The sequence below is a fragment of the Camelus dromedarius genome, chromosome 1, assembly GCF_036321535.1.
Source record: "Camelus dromedarius isolate mCamDro1 chromosome 1, mCamDro1.pat, whole genome shotgun sequence".
NCBI lineage: Eukaryota > Metazoa > Chordata > Mammalia > Artiodactyla > Camelidae > Camelus > Camelus dromedarius.
Genome location: NC_087436.1, coordinates 83,607,328 through 83,624,136, shown reverse-complemented (window position 1 = coordinate 83,624,136; position 16,809 = coordinate 83,607,328). Strand labels below are relative to the sequence as shown.

Below are 16,809 nucleotides of genomic sequence, written 5' to 3'. Positions count from 1 at the left end.
TAAAATAAGGCAGAGGTCACTCTAGGTTGATAAAATGTTTGCAGCTTAGTAATTTTATCAGCCTGACTCCTGCCAATAGAATTTTGGAAATCTAGCAGCCTCCTTTCATTTTGTACCCTATCTGTCCCTTTCATTCCAACTTGGCAGTGTTTCTGCTGAAATAAGTTTCTCAAAAACAGAAGTTTACGGTGGATTTCACTGGGATTCACTCCATTAGAAAAAAGACATATTCACAGATCTTTCCAAAATGATCCTTTCTGTATTTCAAGTGCATGCTAAGATGACTGAGGGGCAATGCCTTTAAATTCCTAGAGGCCCTCTGGTTTGATTGAAAGGGTCTGTGAGATATACCCTTAATCATCTGAAATTTTTCTAACAATAATCTGGACTTTTGAACTTACTGAGGCTTTAGCATAAGGTTATATGGTCACAGTCTCAACCTTTTCTGTCAAGGTGGCTTTCCCGGTGGTGAATCTGTTAGTTTCAGTGTCCTTTGCCATCTGTAGAGTCAACTTTAAAATCAAGTTCTATGTTACTATAAGTGGCAAGGAGAAACCAGGTGGTGCTTTCAAAACATTGCTTGGAAATTTCTTAGACTGTTTATACAACTTGTTGCTTACAAATGCTGTTTCCCACGTAACTGCATGATACAATTTCACTAAACTTGCCAACAAAGCAAGGATCTCCCTTCCTCCGGTTTTCAATAACGTGTTTCTTGTTTTCTTCTGTTACTGGAGGCAATGGGTCCATCACTTGAGGTGCTTAGCGAATGAACAGACCAAGTACTTTTGATTAAAGCAGAAACATTTATTACTTGTGACAAGTAAGGAGACGGGGAGATAGCTCTCAAAACACTGTCTCCCTGAACAGCAAGATCAGGAAAGTTTTAAGCTATGGGGTGCATGCATGTTCATAAAAGGGTGAGTGTGATCCTCCATGGAGAGGTGGAGTTGTAGATGCGCTTACACAGTCGTCAACATACTCAAACATAAGTTGCTTGTTCAAAAATGGTGGCAGAATGCACCCTTGGAGTAGAGATTTTAGCATTAAAATAAGGCAGAGGTCACTCTAGGTTGATAAAATCCAGGCACCTAGTTGAGTGAAGTCATGAGAGCCAGCAAGGGTCAGCATCATCATTCCTTAGACTCCAGTTAATCTGGTGGCTGATTGCTTAAGGGGATTTGGATCCTGCAGAACAGCTCAGGAACGTGCTTCAGGCTGATTTTTACCTTTGAAACCCAACTGGGAGTCTTATGACTGATTTATTGTCTTTGCTGTGGTTACTTCTACTGCCTGATGACAGTCATTTGTTCCTGCATTCTTTATTCTATTTAAAATCATTATTTACTGAGACCTATTGTTTATTTCCACATGAAGACCTAGGAGGCCATAATTCATCTTTCCCCCAGTCATCAGTACAGGGAACATGAAAGGGTTTTGAAATTCACGCTCTGGGGCTCAGCCTGAGTTTGTCCAGCATGCCTTACAGCTTCCCTCATTGCCTGTTATTTTACTTCTGTAAGATGTAACATACTCTCCTTTGACCCTATCGCTTTCTTACTAAAGTCTGGCTGACAATTCTAAACTCTCACCAGCAGTGTCCTTAAAAGTCCAGATTTCTCCTAATAATCTGCTGAAGGCATTTTAGGCTTTCTCTGTCATGCTACCCAGATTCTTCCAGTCTCCTCTCACCATCCAGTTCCAAAGCCACTCCCCCATTTTAGATACCTGTTACAGCAGCAACCCACTTCCAAGTACCAAACTCAGTATTAGTTTTTGATTGTTGTGTAACAGATCACCACAAATTTAGTTGCTTAAAACAATAAAAATTTGCTGTCTCACACTTTCCGTAGCTTAGATGTCCAGGCACAACTTAGCTGGGTCCCCTGCTTTTAGTTTCACAAAGCTGAAATCAGATTATCAGCTGAGCTTTCATAAAGAGGCTCTAGTTTGGGAGAGAATCTGCTTTCAAGCTCATTAGAACTGTTGATAGACTCACTTATTGCAGCAGCATGATGAGGACCCTGGCTTCTTACTGGCTGTGAGCTAGAGGCCGCAGGTCCACATCAGTCCCCTGCCATGTGGCTCTCTCACAGGCCCTCTCTGACTGAGGCAGCTTATTTCTTTAAGGCTAGCAGCAGAATCCTCACTCCAGTCTGCTAAGATCGAGTCTTACACAATGTAACATAGTCATGGGAGCGGCATCACAGAACCTTTCCCATATTCTCTTGATCAGACACAAGTCACAGTTTCTGCGTACACCCGAAGGGAGTACAAGAGTGTGAGTCATTGGGAGTCACCTTAGGGTATGTACCCCAAAGATGGTGTAGTAGGCTGAGAAATGTCCCCCAAAGATATCAGGTGATAGTCCTTGGAAACTGGAAATGTTACCTTATTTGGGGAAAAGAAGAGGATTTGCAGTTGTAATTAAGATAGAGATCTTCAGACAAAGGGATTATCCTGGATTCTCTGGGTGGGCACTAAATGCAATCACATGTATCCTCATAAGAAACGGGTGGAGGGAGCTTGGACATGGGCAGAGAGAAGGCCACATGAAGATGGAGTAGAGAGAAATTTGAAGATGTTGGCCTTGACTGTAGTTGAAAGTGATGTAGCCACAGCAAGGAATGCTGCCAGCCAGATTGTCCCCCTTGAGTCTCTGTAGAGCATATGGCCCTGCTCATGCTTGAATTTCTGTCCAGTGATACCAGTGTTACTCTTCTGACTTCCAGAACTGTGAGGGAATAATTGTTTCAAGCCACCCAGTTTGCCATGGTTTTGTTGCAGCAGCCATAGGAAACTAATACTGATGAGTATTAATTAATACTTCAGTGCTACTTTTTAAATGCATTTCCTGTTACTCAGTGAGGTTAAGTATCTTTTCATAAGATTCTTAACTGTCCAGGTGTTTTCTTCTATGAATTTTTCAATTTGTCTTCCTTTTCCATTTTTAAAAAATTATTCACTTTCTTATTGATTAGTAAGAATTCTTTAGATAGTCTGATTACTAATCCTATGTCAGTTGTCCATGTTACTGAAGAGATATTTCTCTTCTTCCAGTCTGTTGCTTGTTTCTCTACCTTATATATGGTGTCTTCAGCATTCAAAAGCTTTTTATACCTCTTTTTAAGATTACGGAACATTTTAAACATACCCAAAAGAAGAGAGAATAGTATAATAAATCTTCCACGTACACATCACTCAGCTTCAACAATTATCAGCATTTTCCCCAGAGGTTTTCATCTTTTCCTTTAAGTTTTGTACCTTTCATGCAGCATCTAAGAAATCCTTAAATAAAGACTGTGCTGCTATTATTTGTGTGGCTGAGTATTTCTGTCCTGATAAAACACGAATTCTTTTTGTCATAACATTTATTCTTTCTTGCTTTTAAATTTTTATAAATGTGTATATATATGTAGCAGTTTCTAAGGTATACAAAGTATTAATGCACCCATGTTAACCTATACCTTCTTCCTGGAACAAAGTGTACTTTTCTTATTCAGCACAAGCTATTCAGATCTTGGGAATTTTCTAATTGTCCCAGCAGCATTCTCTGTGTCAGTATAGAGCTTATGGGACATCTCATATGTCCTCATAAGAAGACTGATCGATCATTCAGGAAATGTCAAAAGTATAAGCCCAAGTCAGCTGTGCTGGCATTTTGTTTTTACAAAGTAATTCTCTTAATATTTTCCTTCTTTCTAGTGTGCCACCTGGGCTTGAAGGCATGAAAGAACAAGACCTTTGCAACAAGATAATGGCTAAAATACTAGAAAATTATAATACCCTGTTTGAAGTAGAGTATATGGAAAATGATAACCAGAGGTGTGAAAACCTGGCGAGGCTTATCATGGTAAAAGTAAGTAACTTCGGTATTTAATTTTCAATATTGCTGTATCCTGAATGGAAGATATTTTATTTAAATGATTTTTATTTAAAAATTCTGTGTGGATATAACTTCAGATTATTAGTTCTGTTTGTTGAATTCTTTTTATGAAATCTACTCTCTGTATCAAGTGTTTGTTAAAGTGATATATATTCTAAGATTGGGGAATGATTGTGAATTGATATTTCCTTGGCTGCTGTAGACTCATCTCAAAAGCACTTACGTGAACCCAGTGCTGTGGTCAGTTGGGCGTACCACCTTTTATGGAAGCCTGGTGTTACAGCCGGGATACATGCTTAAGTCTGTGTCCAGGAGTGCTAGCTTACTGAGTAGACTACAGATTCCTGAAGACAGCATGACCATGTCTAGTGGTCTCTCTTGTGTCTGGCACACTTCAAGTTCAACCTCGGATTGTATGTCCCATATATGTGGTCCTTGGTAACTATCACCTGTAAAGGAGAGTATTTTTAAAACCTGTAAAGGAACCAATAACATATACTATCTAAATCTTTTTGTACATTGACTAATAATTTATAACATATTTTTTACACAGTAGGTAAGTGTGTGTAGGTCTCTAAAGATTTACCGTTGAGAGTCAGAGGATGAACATCCAAACCAGATCCTTCAGATATGGGTCGAGAGGGAGGTCATCTTATTTATTTCCCATTTATATTGAGGTAAATCTTGATATGCAACTGATATGAGAGGTACCCTCAGGAGGTTTCCTGAGACTTATCATATTTACAGACCACACTGTGTTCTTGTTGACTTATATGGCAATGAGTGATAAAAACCAGAGGCACTTGGTTTGGGCCTTGAAGGCGTGTTTTTGTTTCTTCCAGCTGAGGTGTGAATTTGAAGAAATGAAAGTTAAGGGGAATCATGTAGGACCCAACCAAAATGAGGTTTTCTTAACTAGGGCTTATATGTGAATACGAGAGACTCCCTGTAATGGATGGAGTACTTCTGAGAGAAATGCATTTAACAGGAATCTTGCCAACCTGATAAAGAGCCCTTTAAACTGAAATTTGATGGAAGGGAAGAAAAGTGCTCAGATAAAATGATAAAATGAGCTACTTTGGAGAGTGTCAAATGTGGCCTAAGGTTGAGGTAACATGGTAGCTGAGAAAATGTCAGGAAAAAAAAAACAAAAACAAAAACACCAACAGCCTTGTATCAGTTTTGCCACAAAGCATTTAAATAATTTTTAAATAGAAAAAAAAAATCTACCTTAAATGTGTTTCTCTGGTTCCTATAGTACTTTGCAGACAGTCTCTTTTTAAAATATTAAAAACTGATTGACTTTGTCTCAGCTACGTATCTCTGATAAACACTTTTTAACACACATACGTTTTAGCTAGGGCTGATAAGATAATAAGGTAAACCTAAAATAGAATTAAAATAGAGAAATATGATCTCCTAGGCAAAACTAACTTGCTGAGATAACAGATAATCACTAGAATACACCGAGGGAAGCTCACATGCTGTGTAAATGAAATAACACCTGTTGAGATCTTTGGAAGAGTGCCCTGCTTGGAAGTCCTTGAGCTGCTAGGTTTAAGCATGGTGGAGAACATCCTGTGAGTACAAGATACACAAACCGATAATACTGTGGGAGCCAAATGCAGATCTCTTAGGTAGATGAATATGACTCCCTGCTAATGCAAGTTTCAGATCTGGCCTAGAGGCAGATAAATGCCATAACTGGAAACTCCATGTCTATACTCTGAAGCATCATTCTGCTAAAGCAGAATATTTAATGCATTTCTTACTGACCCTGCTGATAGTCTTCTCTCTGTGACGGTAAACGATGCAACAAGGCAGTGTGATTTTCTAGACTTAATTATAGCCAATGAGGATGGACTGGAAGTTACGGAAATTAGTTGAATGGGCTATGCCAGCGTCACTTGGGAGTCCATGATAAGAATGTGCTTGCCGCTATTAGATATGTAAACCTGCATATGGTTTAGAAAGCAGTTTTGTTTTTTAGGTTTTTTTTTTTTTTGATTCCTAAGATAATAGAAACATTAGATATAAGCCAAAGGAAGCTGAATTAAAAAGGTATTGGGAAGCTCACAACGATATCATTAACATACTGAAAAACAGGAAAAAATGGAACGGCAACTTAAAAAATAAAGTATCATTCTCATGAGCTCAGCTTTTAGAAGGAAGTACACAGAAAGAGGAAATAGGCACAGAACAGGTGGTAAATACACTAGAGTGACAGAGACATGAAATATCTGAGCTGAGAATAAGTGAAGGCTCATGAAAAGGACTGAGCCGGAGGAAAGGCGGAAAGTACTAAACATATACAGTGACACACTTCTGTGTAAACAAAGTGGTGGGTGACGTTCTCGTGTATCTTTGTGGGATCAATGAAAGTTTGAGGCCCAGACAAATGTAAATTTGGTTTTATTTGGACCTGGGTGAAGAACTTTGATCAGAGTGTTGGAATGTATTACTGTTCACGTCAGGGAAGGTCATTTGTCTGTGTCATTTGCAGTATTTTAATCATTGACTTGCTCGAGTGCATACTTAGCACTTCTGCAAGTGAAATAAAGCTGGAAGAATAGGTCAGATACTGGATGGCTGAATCCGTAGACCAACAGAATGGGTGTGTGTGTGTGTGTGTGTGTGTGTGTGTGTGTGTGTGTGTGTGTGTGTGTGTGTGTGTGTGTGTGTACACATACGGATCTCTCCCTACTCTTCCTTGCTTTAAAACAAAAAAAGCAAAACACCTGTTTTAGTTGGGCCTGTAGTAATGTGCTGAGGTCAGACGGGCCCTTCCCTCAGCCCTGACAGGTAAATGAATCATGAAAATGGTCTATAATGGTATCCTCTTGAGTTAGTGATTGACTTAAGGGTCCCCAGTGACACAGTTTGGACCAGAGAGATGTAAGGGGAGGTGTGCTGTGGGCAGAGGGCTCTGGGGAAATATTTTCATCCCTAATTACAGAAAAGAGAATGATTTAAGAGATCAGAGCTGTGGTTGTCTGTGGGTAGAGTTGGGAGTGGCGGCAGTGATGATGATTGACTAGGAAAGTACCCGAGGGAGCCCTCATGGGTAATGAAAATGTTCTCAATAAGGAAGTGGGTTTTATGGGTGTATGCATTTGTCAAAACTCATTTAACTGTACACCTAAGATTTATGCATTTTTACTATATATAAATTTTTTTTTAACTTTAATTAAAAAAAGGAAAATAGTAGTCCTCTGTGTCAAGATGCCCCATCTCCCATCCTGCTTTCAGATGTCCTTGTGTGAAGGCAGGATGCATGGCACTGCTGCCACCACCTTTTGCCCTTGATGAGTGTACCAGCGACACACTGGGGTTGGCAGCTAACGGCGGAAAAAGCCTCAGTTCCTCATCATCGCTCCTCTGCTGAACCAACCCTGAACACACATAACCTCTGGACTTTTAGTTACATGGGGGGAATAAACGTCCCCATAGGACAAACTGCTTTTAGTTCAGTATTCTGTTTCTTGCAACAAAAGCATCAAATGTGATGTAATTAGTATAGTAGGAAAGTCCTATACTTAGGTTCATAGATAAGAGGAGACCAAAATTAGTGACAGTTCAATTGATAATCATGCATGGCACAGGGAACCACATTCAATATCTTGTAGTAACTTACGGTGAAGAAGAATATGAAAACTAATATATGTATGTTCCTATATGACTGAAGTATTGTGCTGTACACCAGAAATGGACACATTGTAAACTGACTATACTTCAATAAAAATATATTTTAAAAAGGAAAGAAAATTATACATGGATTTTAGTTAACTTCTAGCACAATATGAGATGTCAGTGTGATGTGATCACCAAAAAGACAAACCCCACAGATTCATGCACTGAGTATAGCAATAATCAAATAAAGAATGTATGTCTCTCTGCACTTGGTGTAGATCAGGCAGTAGCTGTAGTATTAGATCTGATTCTGAGTCCCACATTCACTCTCCTGACAATCACTGCTGATCACCATTTACTCTCGCTAAGTATGTGTTTGCCTGGGTGACTGTCTTTTACTTCAGTTACCCTACTGCTGACAACTAAATCGTAGCTCTAGCCTCAGCCTATCAGAAGAGCCATAGAGCCATATTTTCACTACCCATAAAAAACCATGGGGCACCTCAAATTTCTCCTACCCACAACATCACCTCCAAAACTTTGTGTTCTGCCCTCTCCAAACTCAGTTTACCAGCCACCAGCCTGACACGCTGGAAGCCTTCATCTGCCCCGGACTCCTCCTCCTCCTCTGTCGTTCCTGCTGGGACTCATACTCTCTCTTGAAGTGGGTGTCTTGTGTCCACCCCCACCACTGCTTTAGACGAGGCCTTTATCATAGCCACACAATTTCAGACTCTTCTCCCACCTCTAGACTCACCCTGTCCCCATCTCTTTTCTACCAGTGATGGAATGATGTTCCCCCGAACAAACCTGATCATAACGTAGTCCTGACTTAAGTAAAGAAACCCTTAGCGGTCATTGTGTGGCCTCCCCCTGTCCCCACTTCCATTTGCTGATAATATACAATCAAGACTTCTTTACTTGGAATTTAGGCCCCTTATACTCTGTCCCCAAACCCAGCTCTCCCCATTAAATGCTTGAATGCACATTGAATAGTTCTTCCCTTCCTATTTCTCTGGCCTGTCTTCCATCTTCTTTGAGGACCCTTCCTTCTCAGTCAGAATTACACAGTGTTATTAAGTGGGCTCATTCTTGGGCCTTCAGTCCACAGCTCTCCCTGGCAAACCTACATCTATGTCTAACTGCCTAGTGCTCACCTGTGCCTGCGTGTTCCGTGGACTGTCTCATCATCTTTCCTTTCCCCTGAAGATCTGAATGCTTCATCTGAGTTCATTGAGGTTTAGCAAATTGCCCATCTGTCCACACAGTCACTCCAGGTTGATGTCCATCCATCACTAAAACCTGTTAATTCTACTGCTTGTGTGTCTCATCCATCTCTCCTGCCCTCACTGGTGCTTCCTCAGTGCCTCTCATCTAGGCAGGAGAATTCTACTCCTGGCTCATTATCACGTTCACCTGGTGACCCAGACTGAATCAGAAAACTCATGGCAGGCCTTCAAAACGTGGTTTTTTTGTTTTTTGTTTTTAATTGAAGTATAGTTGATTTACAATGTTGTGTTAGTTTCTGGTGTACAGCATAGTGATTATCATACTAAGTGAAGTAAGTCAGACAGAAAGACAAATATATATCACTTAAATGTTGAATCTAAAAAATGACACAAGTGGACAGACACAGAGAACAAACTTATGGTCATCAGAGGGGAAGGAGGGAGGAAGGGATAAATTAGGAGCTTGGGATTAGCAGATACACACTACTCCATACAGAAGAGATCAACAACAAGGCCCGGCTGTATAGCACAAGACCTGTGTTTTAAAGGGCTTCCTTGGCAGTTTTAAGGATCAGCCAAACTTGGAAACTAGCCAATCTGTGGGAGACTGCTGCAGTAGCCTTTCACTGGTTTCCCCGACTCTGCTCTGCCCCTTGGCACCATTTTCCCTCTTGTGCTGCTTAAGTTACTTTCCATCATGCAAATATAAAAATACTACTTCCCATATCAGAATTCTTCACTGGTTCCTCTTCACCTATCCCTACTTTATGCATTGAAATCTCAGCCTGACATACAATGCTTTTCATGATTTGAAACCACCCTGGCTATTCACACATCCTTCCTACCACTCCTGCCCGTACATGTTGTGTGCCAGCAGTCACTGATGGATGAAACTGGAGAGACCATGTCATTCAGGCCTCATGCCTATCAAGCTGATGAGCACAGTGCCTGGCATTGAAAATCCCTTGATCAGTGGCTGGACTCATTATATTACATTATTTTTACTGAAAATAATGTCTATGATCATAATTTCTACATATTATGAAAGAAATAAGAATGAATGTCTTCAAGTTAATTGAATGAAACTGGGAAACATGACAGTTCACTGAATATTTCATGACTGCCACCATATCCAAGAGAAGGTATTAGAAGCTTCTAAAGCCTTCTGCTTTTCTGGAAAAAGCACTGACTTTAGATTCAGAAGGCTTATATCTGTAACCTAGGTACTCAGCAATGTGACTGGGTAATTTATAGTATCTGTGTTCCTCTTCCTTGCTGTACAGAATGGTGAAAATCCTATAGATTTTTTTTTGTGGAATTTAAACCATTAATGCTTGTGAAAGTATTTTCAAGGCCAGTTAAGTATTATAGAATACATGTAAAGTATCGCATTGGGGTTGGGGGAAGCTTGGAGATAATACAGGATGAAGAGTAACTGATGAAGCCATTGGCCTACTTTGAAACGGGGTGGTCAGAGATATTTCAGTAGATACATTAATAAGCTTAGAGCATAGAGTTAAGAATTCCAGTTCTGGAATCAGATTGACTTAGAACTTACAATTTGTGTGACTCTGGGCAAATTGCTCAGTCTCTGCTTCAACCTTGGTTTCCTCATCTGTAAAGTAGGAAAAATATCTGTAACTAATTTGGCTGTTGTTTGTTATAATTAAATTAGGTAATCATAGCAAGTTTTCAATAAGTTTTAGCTTTAAAATAAAGATATTGGGGTCATACCAACTTTATGATATGACCTTTCTTCACTTTACCTTAAAGGAAATCAGACTTGATAATAGAAGGAAGACAGAGTCTAAAGGAGAAAAATACAGTTGTTGATCAGATGTGTTACTCATGACAGAAGTTACTTCTTCTAGACATTTCTTACTATTCAGTATTCTCGTTTTCTCAGTATGGTTAAATTATCCTTTTGTCTTTGGAAAGCAAGAATCTGATTGCATTCTTGATGAACTAAAGAGTGTATTTTAGTATTTAGTGTATCTATCCAGATCTGCTTTTTAAAAATGAATTATTTAATAAATCATAAAACTCTTTTAAGTGGGAGTTTTATGTAAGAATCGGATATTAAGTGGCTCTGAAAAGTGACTGGGATTTCAACAAGGTGGTAGGGAGAGGGAGGTAGGTAGGTGAGGAACAGAAAACTTTCTTGGTAGGAAGGGATGCTAAAGGACATGGAGTGTTCATGTAGTGGTGACCAGACATTTCTGGCTAGACCACAGGAAGTAGCAGGAGAAAGCTAGAGATTAGAGTCAAATAAATGTGGAGTTTAACGAGGTAGTTAAAACTTATAGGAATGGGAGAATGATGAAAGGTTTTAAGAACAGGATGGATTTGGTTTAAGCTGTAATTTAGATTTTTTTACTTTATCCCTTTTGAGCAGGAAGTTAACGTGACTCAGTGAAGCATTTTTATAACAGGCAGTCAGGGCAGTAGTTGGATATCTATTTCTCCTCAACTGACTGTGGTCAGAGCTGCAAAACTGGCTTCTGCAGCGTGTTCATCAGCCTCCCTTCCACACAGGCTTCCTCTACCAGGTGGCCAAGGCAAAGATAAGGGAAAAGGTCTGCCTGCATGCCTCCTTCTTCACCTCTATTTTCCCCACCATTCTGCAGGAGTGAACCTCAGGTCCTACAAGGTTTTTCCAGATTTTGCAATGGTTTGGCCATGTCCACCAGATCTAGTTACTTCAATCAAAGGAATTTTGGGTAGTCCTCGTAAGACTGTGACATTTGGAGAAAATCTGTAGTCTGCTGGAGGTCTGAGACTGTATATGTTGGCTGTTGGCCTTTTGTTCCACATTTTGTTGAGTTTAACAGGTAGTATTCATAGTTGTTTGTCTACAGTTATGGCCGGTTTCTTAAGGTGAAGCTTTCTTTTCTCTTTTTCATTATTTTTGTTTGTTGTAGGTTTCAGTGAGGAGCGTAAGTAGAAGTGCCTTTATTTTGCCAAACTGGAAGGCCAAAGCTCTATGTCTGAGTAACTGGGCTAAGAGAATCACATCTTTCAAGTAGGCGTATAATAGCCATAGTTTAATTTCTCCAGCTTCAGACTAATTTTAGAGTTGCTTTCATAAGATGATTTAATCCCACTTTAGTGAAGCTTTTCCCTTATATGCACTCAAGAATTAACTTAATCACCTAGATATTTATATACACAATTTGGTGGCAGAAATATGGTTGAAATAATGGATTATCAAATGTTCGCTGCATTCATTAAATAATCATCTGATGCCTACCTAGGAACAGGAGACTCATCAGTGACAGAAGCAAGCTTCTGCTCTTATGACACTTCTATTCTAATGAGGATACAATAAACAATGGGCAGTAAACAAAGAATTAAGGAAATACAGAGTTTGTCAGATGGTGATGTGTTCTGTAGAGAAAAAGCAGGGAAGGAGAGAAGTGGTGCTGGTGAGGTAGGGGAATGTCATTTGCTCGTTTAAATCAGATGGTCACAATGTTTCCTTGACGAGGGACATTTTAGCCGAGACTTGAAGGTGGTGAAGGAGCAAGCCGTAAAGACACTTGAGGAGAGGACTACCGGCAGGGAGAAGAGCAGTACAAAGGCCTGAGAGGGACGTCCACCTGCTCTGTGTGAGAGTGGAGACGAGAAGACTGATGCGGTTGGATTACAGTCAACAAGGGGGAAGTGAAAAGTAGTGATGTCACAGAGGCAGCAAGGGCCCAGATCATGTGTGCTCTTGCAGGTCATTGTTGGGACTTTGACTTTTATTCTGATGGTGCTTTATTAGACAGTACTGAACAAGAGAGTGCCATGATCTGACTTACCTATTCCAAGGGTTGCTCTATCTGCTATAGAGAATAGACTGTTGAGAGGGACAGGTAGAAGCACAGGGAGACCCACCGGGAGCTTATCACAATCGTTACATTAAGGAACAAAGGAACAATGGTGGCTTGGACCCAGGTAGTGGTAGTGCAGGTGGTGAGATGAGTAGAAAGGTAAGTTAGGGTATGAGAGAGCAACACCGTGGGAGGCACTGGAGAATGTTTGCAATGAGAGTAGGTGAGCAAGCTAGAAAAGCAGGGGCTGTGAACAGAGAATGGGGTGTCTGTGTTAGTCATTTTGGAGGTAGAGCCCCCTGCAGCGATGATAACATTTAAGTTGTGTTGATGAGAATGAGTAACTGAAGTGGTGGAAAAGAGAAAATCATCGGACGGAAGATGGTTAAGGGATGACAAAGATGGTGGTTTATCCATATTGACCCTGAATTTACCCAGGAGGGTGGCAGATTCAGAGGCGGACAGGAAGACTGTGAGCCTGGTCTGCCTAGTAGATGCATATTATTTATATACTTTGTGCACAAATTATCAGTATGTATAGAGTTAATGTAGAACCTCATATATATGTGTACCTACAGAAAATAATGTGATTAATATGTTACTAAATATCTATCTAGAAGTATCTAGACAAGTCTCATTCTATTCCAAATAAACATCTTGTGAGACTGTCTTTACTAGACAGTGTTGCTATTGCTTGTTATATTGTTGGGGATTTATTTTGAAATTATCTCCAGCTATATGTCATTCATTTATCACATTTTTTCATATATGATTGGACTGGGAGATCCTTGTATGTTAATGTTTTATTTGATTATGGAAAGTAGTCAGTAGTCATTTTGAGCCACAGCAGATCACTAAGTTGGGGAGTAGTGATTAAATATTAACTTTTGGTTTTAAAGTTGAAGTCTGGCTATAAAATAATTATGCTGATTTTTCTGTGTGACTCATATAGAAACTCTCAAGACAGTTACTTTAAAATATTCTGGGCAAAAGGAAAAAAAATCTTAGAATAGCCTTCTGCAGCAATTAGTTTGAGGGACATGCTCACTTATCAGTAGGTGTTTTGGCAAGTTTGAATCCAGGGTTCCTATTGAGTCATTTACCACATAAGCTGATATAGCATATGAGCTTCCTAAAACACTTCCCATGTCTGTTTCATGCTCAAAAACATTGCATATGTCTCCATTTTTTATTTAGGGATATAATCTAAAATTAACTTCAACATATGTTTGTTCACTTTTTTCTTATTTATTGCCTACTTGGTGCAAAGATCTGGACTAAATGCTGGGCCTCTTCAGAAAATAAATGAGACATGTCTCTGTCTCTAAGAGAATTTATAGTCTGCAACACACAAACAAAATCAGTGCAGGTACAGAGGGGCAAAAAAGGAAAGGGGGACTTTATGCCAGATACTGTATTAAGTTCTTCTATACCTATTATCTCATTTACTTCTCAAAAGAACCCTGGAAAGTAAATGATCTTAATTGTATTTTGTGGATAAGGAAGTCTACAGAGTCAATTATTCAAGGTCAATAGCAGCAAATGACAGCTGGATTTTGAACTCAAAGGACCGTTTACAGACCTACTATAAAAATAACCAAAATTATAGTTTTAAATTGGAACATCAGTGCCATGAACATTTATACATTTATTCATTCGGTATGTATTAAAGCAATTCAGTATCAGGGAAGTACTTGAATTATGTTCTTCTGACTCTAGTCCTACTTGTTTTTACTACTCCTAGTCTTTTCTGTAGCCTTCAAGAATACTCCAAACTAGGTAACAGTGAAGTCATAATAGGAAACAAAAAATGCTTTGGTTTTTCTGTTGTTGTTTGATACCTTGTGATTTGGCAGTTTTGTATCTTTGTGTGGGTGAACTTACATTGGGCAAATGACTAATTTGTACCCACCCAAATCTATAGGTTATCATTTTGAGAACCTAGGAACTCAGAGGTAGCAGCAAAATCATTTGCTCATTTCTTCAGATCAAATCGTTCTTTAGATTGTGAGCTATGCCTTTTAGATTGGTTCCAAGTTTGAAGGTTAAAAAATATTTAGTGATGTTTAAGAAAAGCAAAGATAAAATACTGTTTGCTTGCATGATGCAAATGGATATTCTCTAATAGTGGAGACTGATTAGATTATCAATCAGTATAAAGCATCAAGTAATAAAAGTAGTTTTCAAAGTTATTGCTTAGCTCTGGGTACTTTTATGGCTCCAGTTTTTAAATCATAGTCACATATTTACAATTCAGATTACTGTTAATTTCTTCTCCCCAGACATCTTGTTTCGTAGAATGCGTACAGATAAACACTAGAAGGTCATGTCTGCTCAGGAATCGTTGGAATAGATTAGGTATATATGTGCCAGATGTTAAATTCTTTCTTTCCTATTATGAGGAATGTTTAACAGAAGGTAGACTAAATTACTTTTGCTTATGAAAACATTGTTATGCTGTGTAACCTTTAAACTGCTTATAGTGAGTTAGCAAGACTTTGGCACTGACACCTCAAAAGTTGCCTACTTTAAATCATTATATAGTGTGTGTTTGGCAAATAGGGACACTCAGTAAATAGCCAGTGAATATTTGAAGATTTCGAAGATTACTTGTATTTGCTTTAGAACTGAGTTTCTGCTGTTTTCTTTAGTTGGTCTCCCAGGGATGGAAGTACCTAGACAATAGTGTCCTTCCAGGGGCAGCCCTTAACAAGTGACTGAGGAGTACGGAGGTATAAATTCCCAGCTCCTTACTCTTTGGTTGGAATAATTCTGGGATGTGTATTTTATGGTGTTTTTCAGAGCTTCCCCCACCCCCGAGTTGAAGCTTCAAAACCACTGAAATAGCTACAGTAGCTTAATAATGACACCCTTACTGACTGCGTTCTCCTTCCATTATTGACCCATTCCCCTGCTGAACTACCCAGATAAGCTACTTGCTCACAATCCTTGTTGCAGGGTGTGCTTCTGATTGGGTGGGTGCGGGTCCAACCAGAACATCTCGAATTCTCCCTCTGTGAAACTCTCTCATCCTCCGGTATAGTTAATCCCCTTCTCCTCTGTTGTCCCAGGGTGCTCTTTTTATCCTTTTATGAGAACAAGTCTCATATTTTGCCTCTGGAGAGTTGCTTTTTTCTCTTATATGACTTTATATATTCTCCAAAGTTAAGAAAAATATCTCATATTTACATATACATTGAGTTTTCTCTAAAAGTTGGAGAATAGCTCGTACATTCTTGCATCTTCCGAAGCACTCATTCTAGTTTCTTACACTTACTCAAAAATGTCCATTGAATTGTACCATGTATGTCTAAATAAAAGTTGACTCAAATTTATTTCAGGGAAGTCATAGTAAGTATTCTGGACATTAATAATTGTCCACATTTCTAGAGTACAGAATAAAAGTTTGCTTAACAGAACTTCACCTAACTAATTTGCTAGATTAGTGCATTTACTGCATTTGTTTGTAAAGCACACTGACTGCTGTCCATGGCAACACTGAACGCTTGTGGCTAACAGGCTATTCTCTTATAGACTTGTTCATTACCAGTTTTGCTATATGCTAACTAAGAATCAGTTGTATTTATTTCCAAAACTATTTATGCCAGACTTTTTATGGTACCTGTATACTTTAACAAATGCAAATTGAATGCAACATTTAAGCTATTTTTAGGAAAATGGTGTTAGCATAGTTAATAGAACCTTCTGTAACAGACTCTGAAGTCTTTGTGGCTAACACAATTGACGTTTCTCACTCACTCCACAGTCCAGTGCGTTGAGCAGCCCTCCTCCATGTTGTCCCAACTGCCCTCCTAGGTTGCCTCAGTAGGAAAAGAAGAGGTTGAAAAATAATATGCAATAGTCTTATAACTACACCTGGACGTGACTTATAATACTTCTCACATTTCAATGAGCAGATTCAGTCAAATGACTCCCCATCTAACTGAAAGGGAGACTGAAAGCATAGTCTTTGTGGTGCCTGGAGAGAGGACATAAAGGACATGAGGAGATTGTATCATGTTCACAAAGAATTATCTTTTCTGCAAAAGCTAAGTTTAATACATTGGAAAGGCTCAATAAAGATTACAGTCTTCACATAGGTGATACATTATGATTATGGTTTATACAGGGAAGAAAGTCTGGAATTCCAAGATATTGGCCATTTCCAACCAAAGGCCCACATCAAAAGACAGGGAAATAAATGAACATGTAAGAGTTTTAAAGTGAAAAAAAAAAAAAAATCTAAGTA

The 16,809-nt window shown here is 39.1% G+C and overlaps 1 protein-coding gene across 4 annotated transcripts in view; it reads left to right on the top strand.

Moving 5' to 3' along the window:
- FAM13A (family with sequence similarity 13 member A) overlaps positions 1–16,809 on the top strand; it is a 285,708-nt gene that overhangs the window by 116,547 nt on the left and 152,352 nt on the right. For all 4 annotated transcript variants that reach the window (XM_064486374.1, XM_031433856.2, XM_064486371.1 and 1 more), the window contains exon 5: positions 3,706–3,859. In XM_064486374.1, the coding sequence (XP_064342444.1) occupies positions 3,706–3,859 (154 nt within the window). The remainder of the gene's footprint in view (positions 1–3,705; positions 3,860–16,809) is intronic.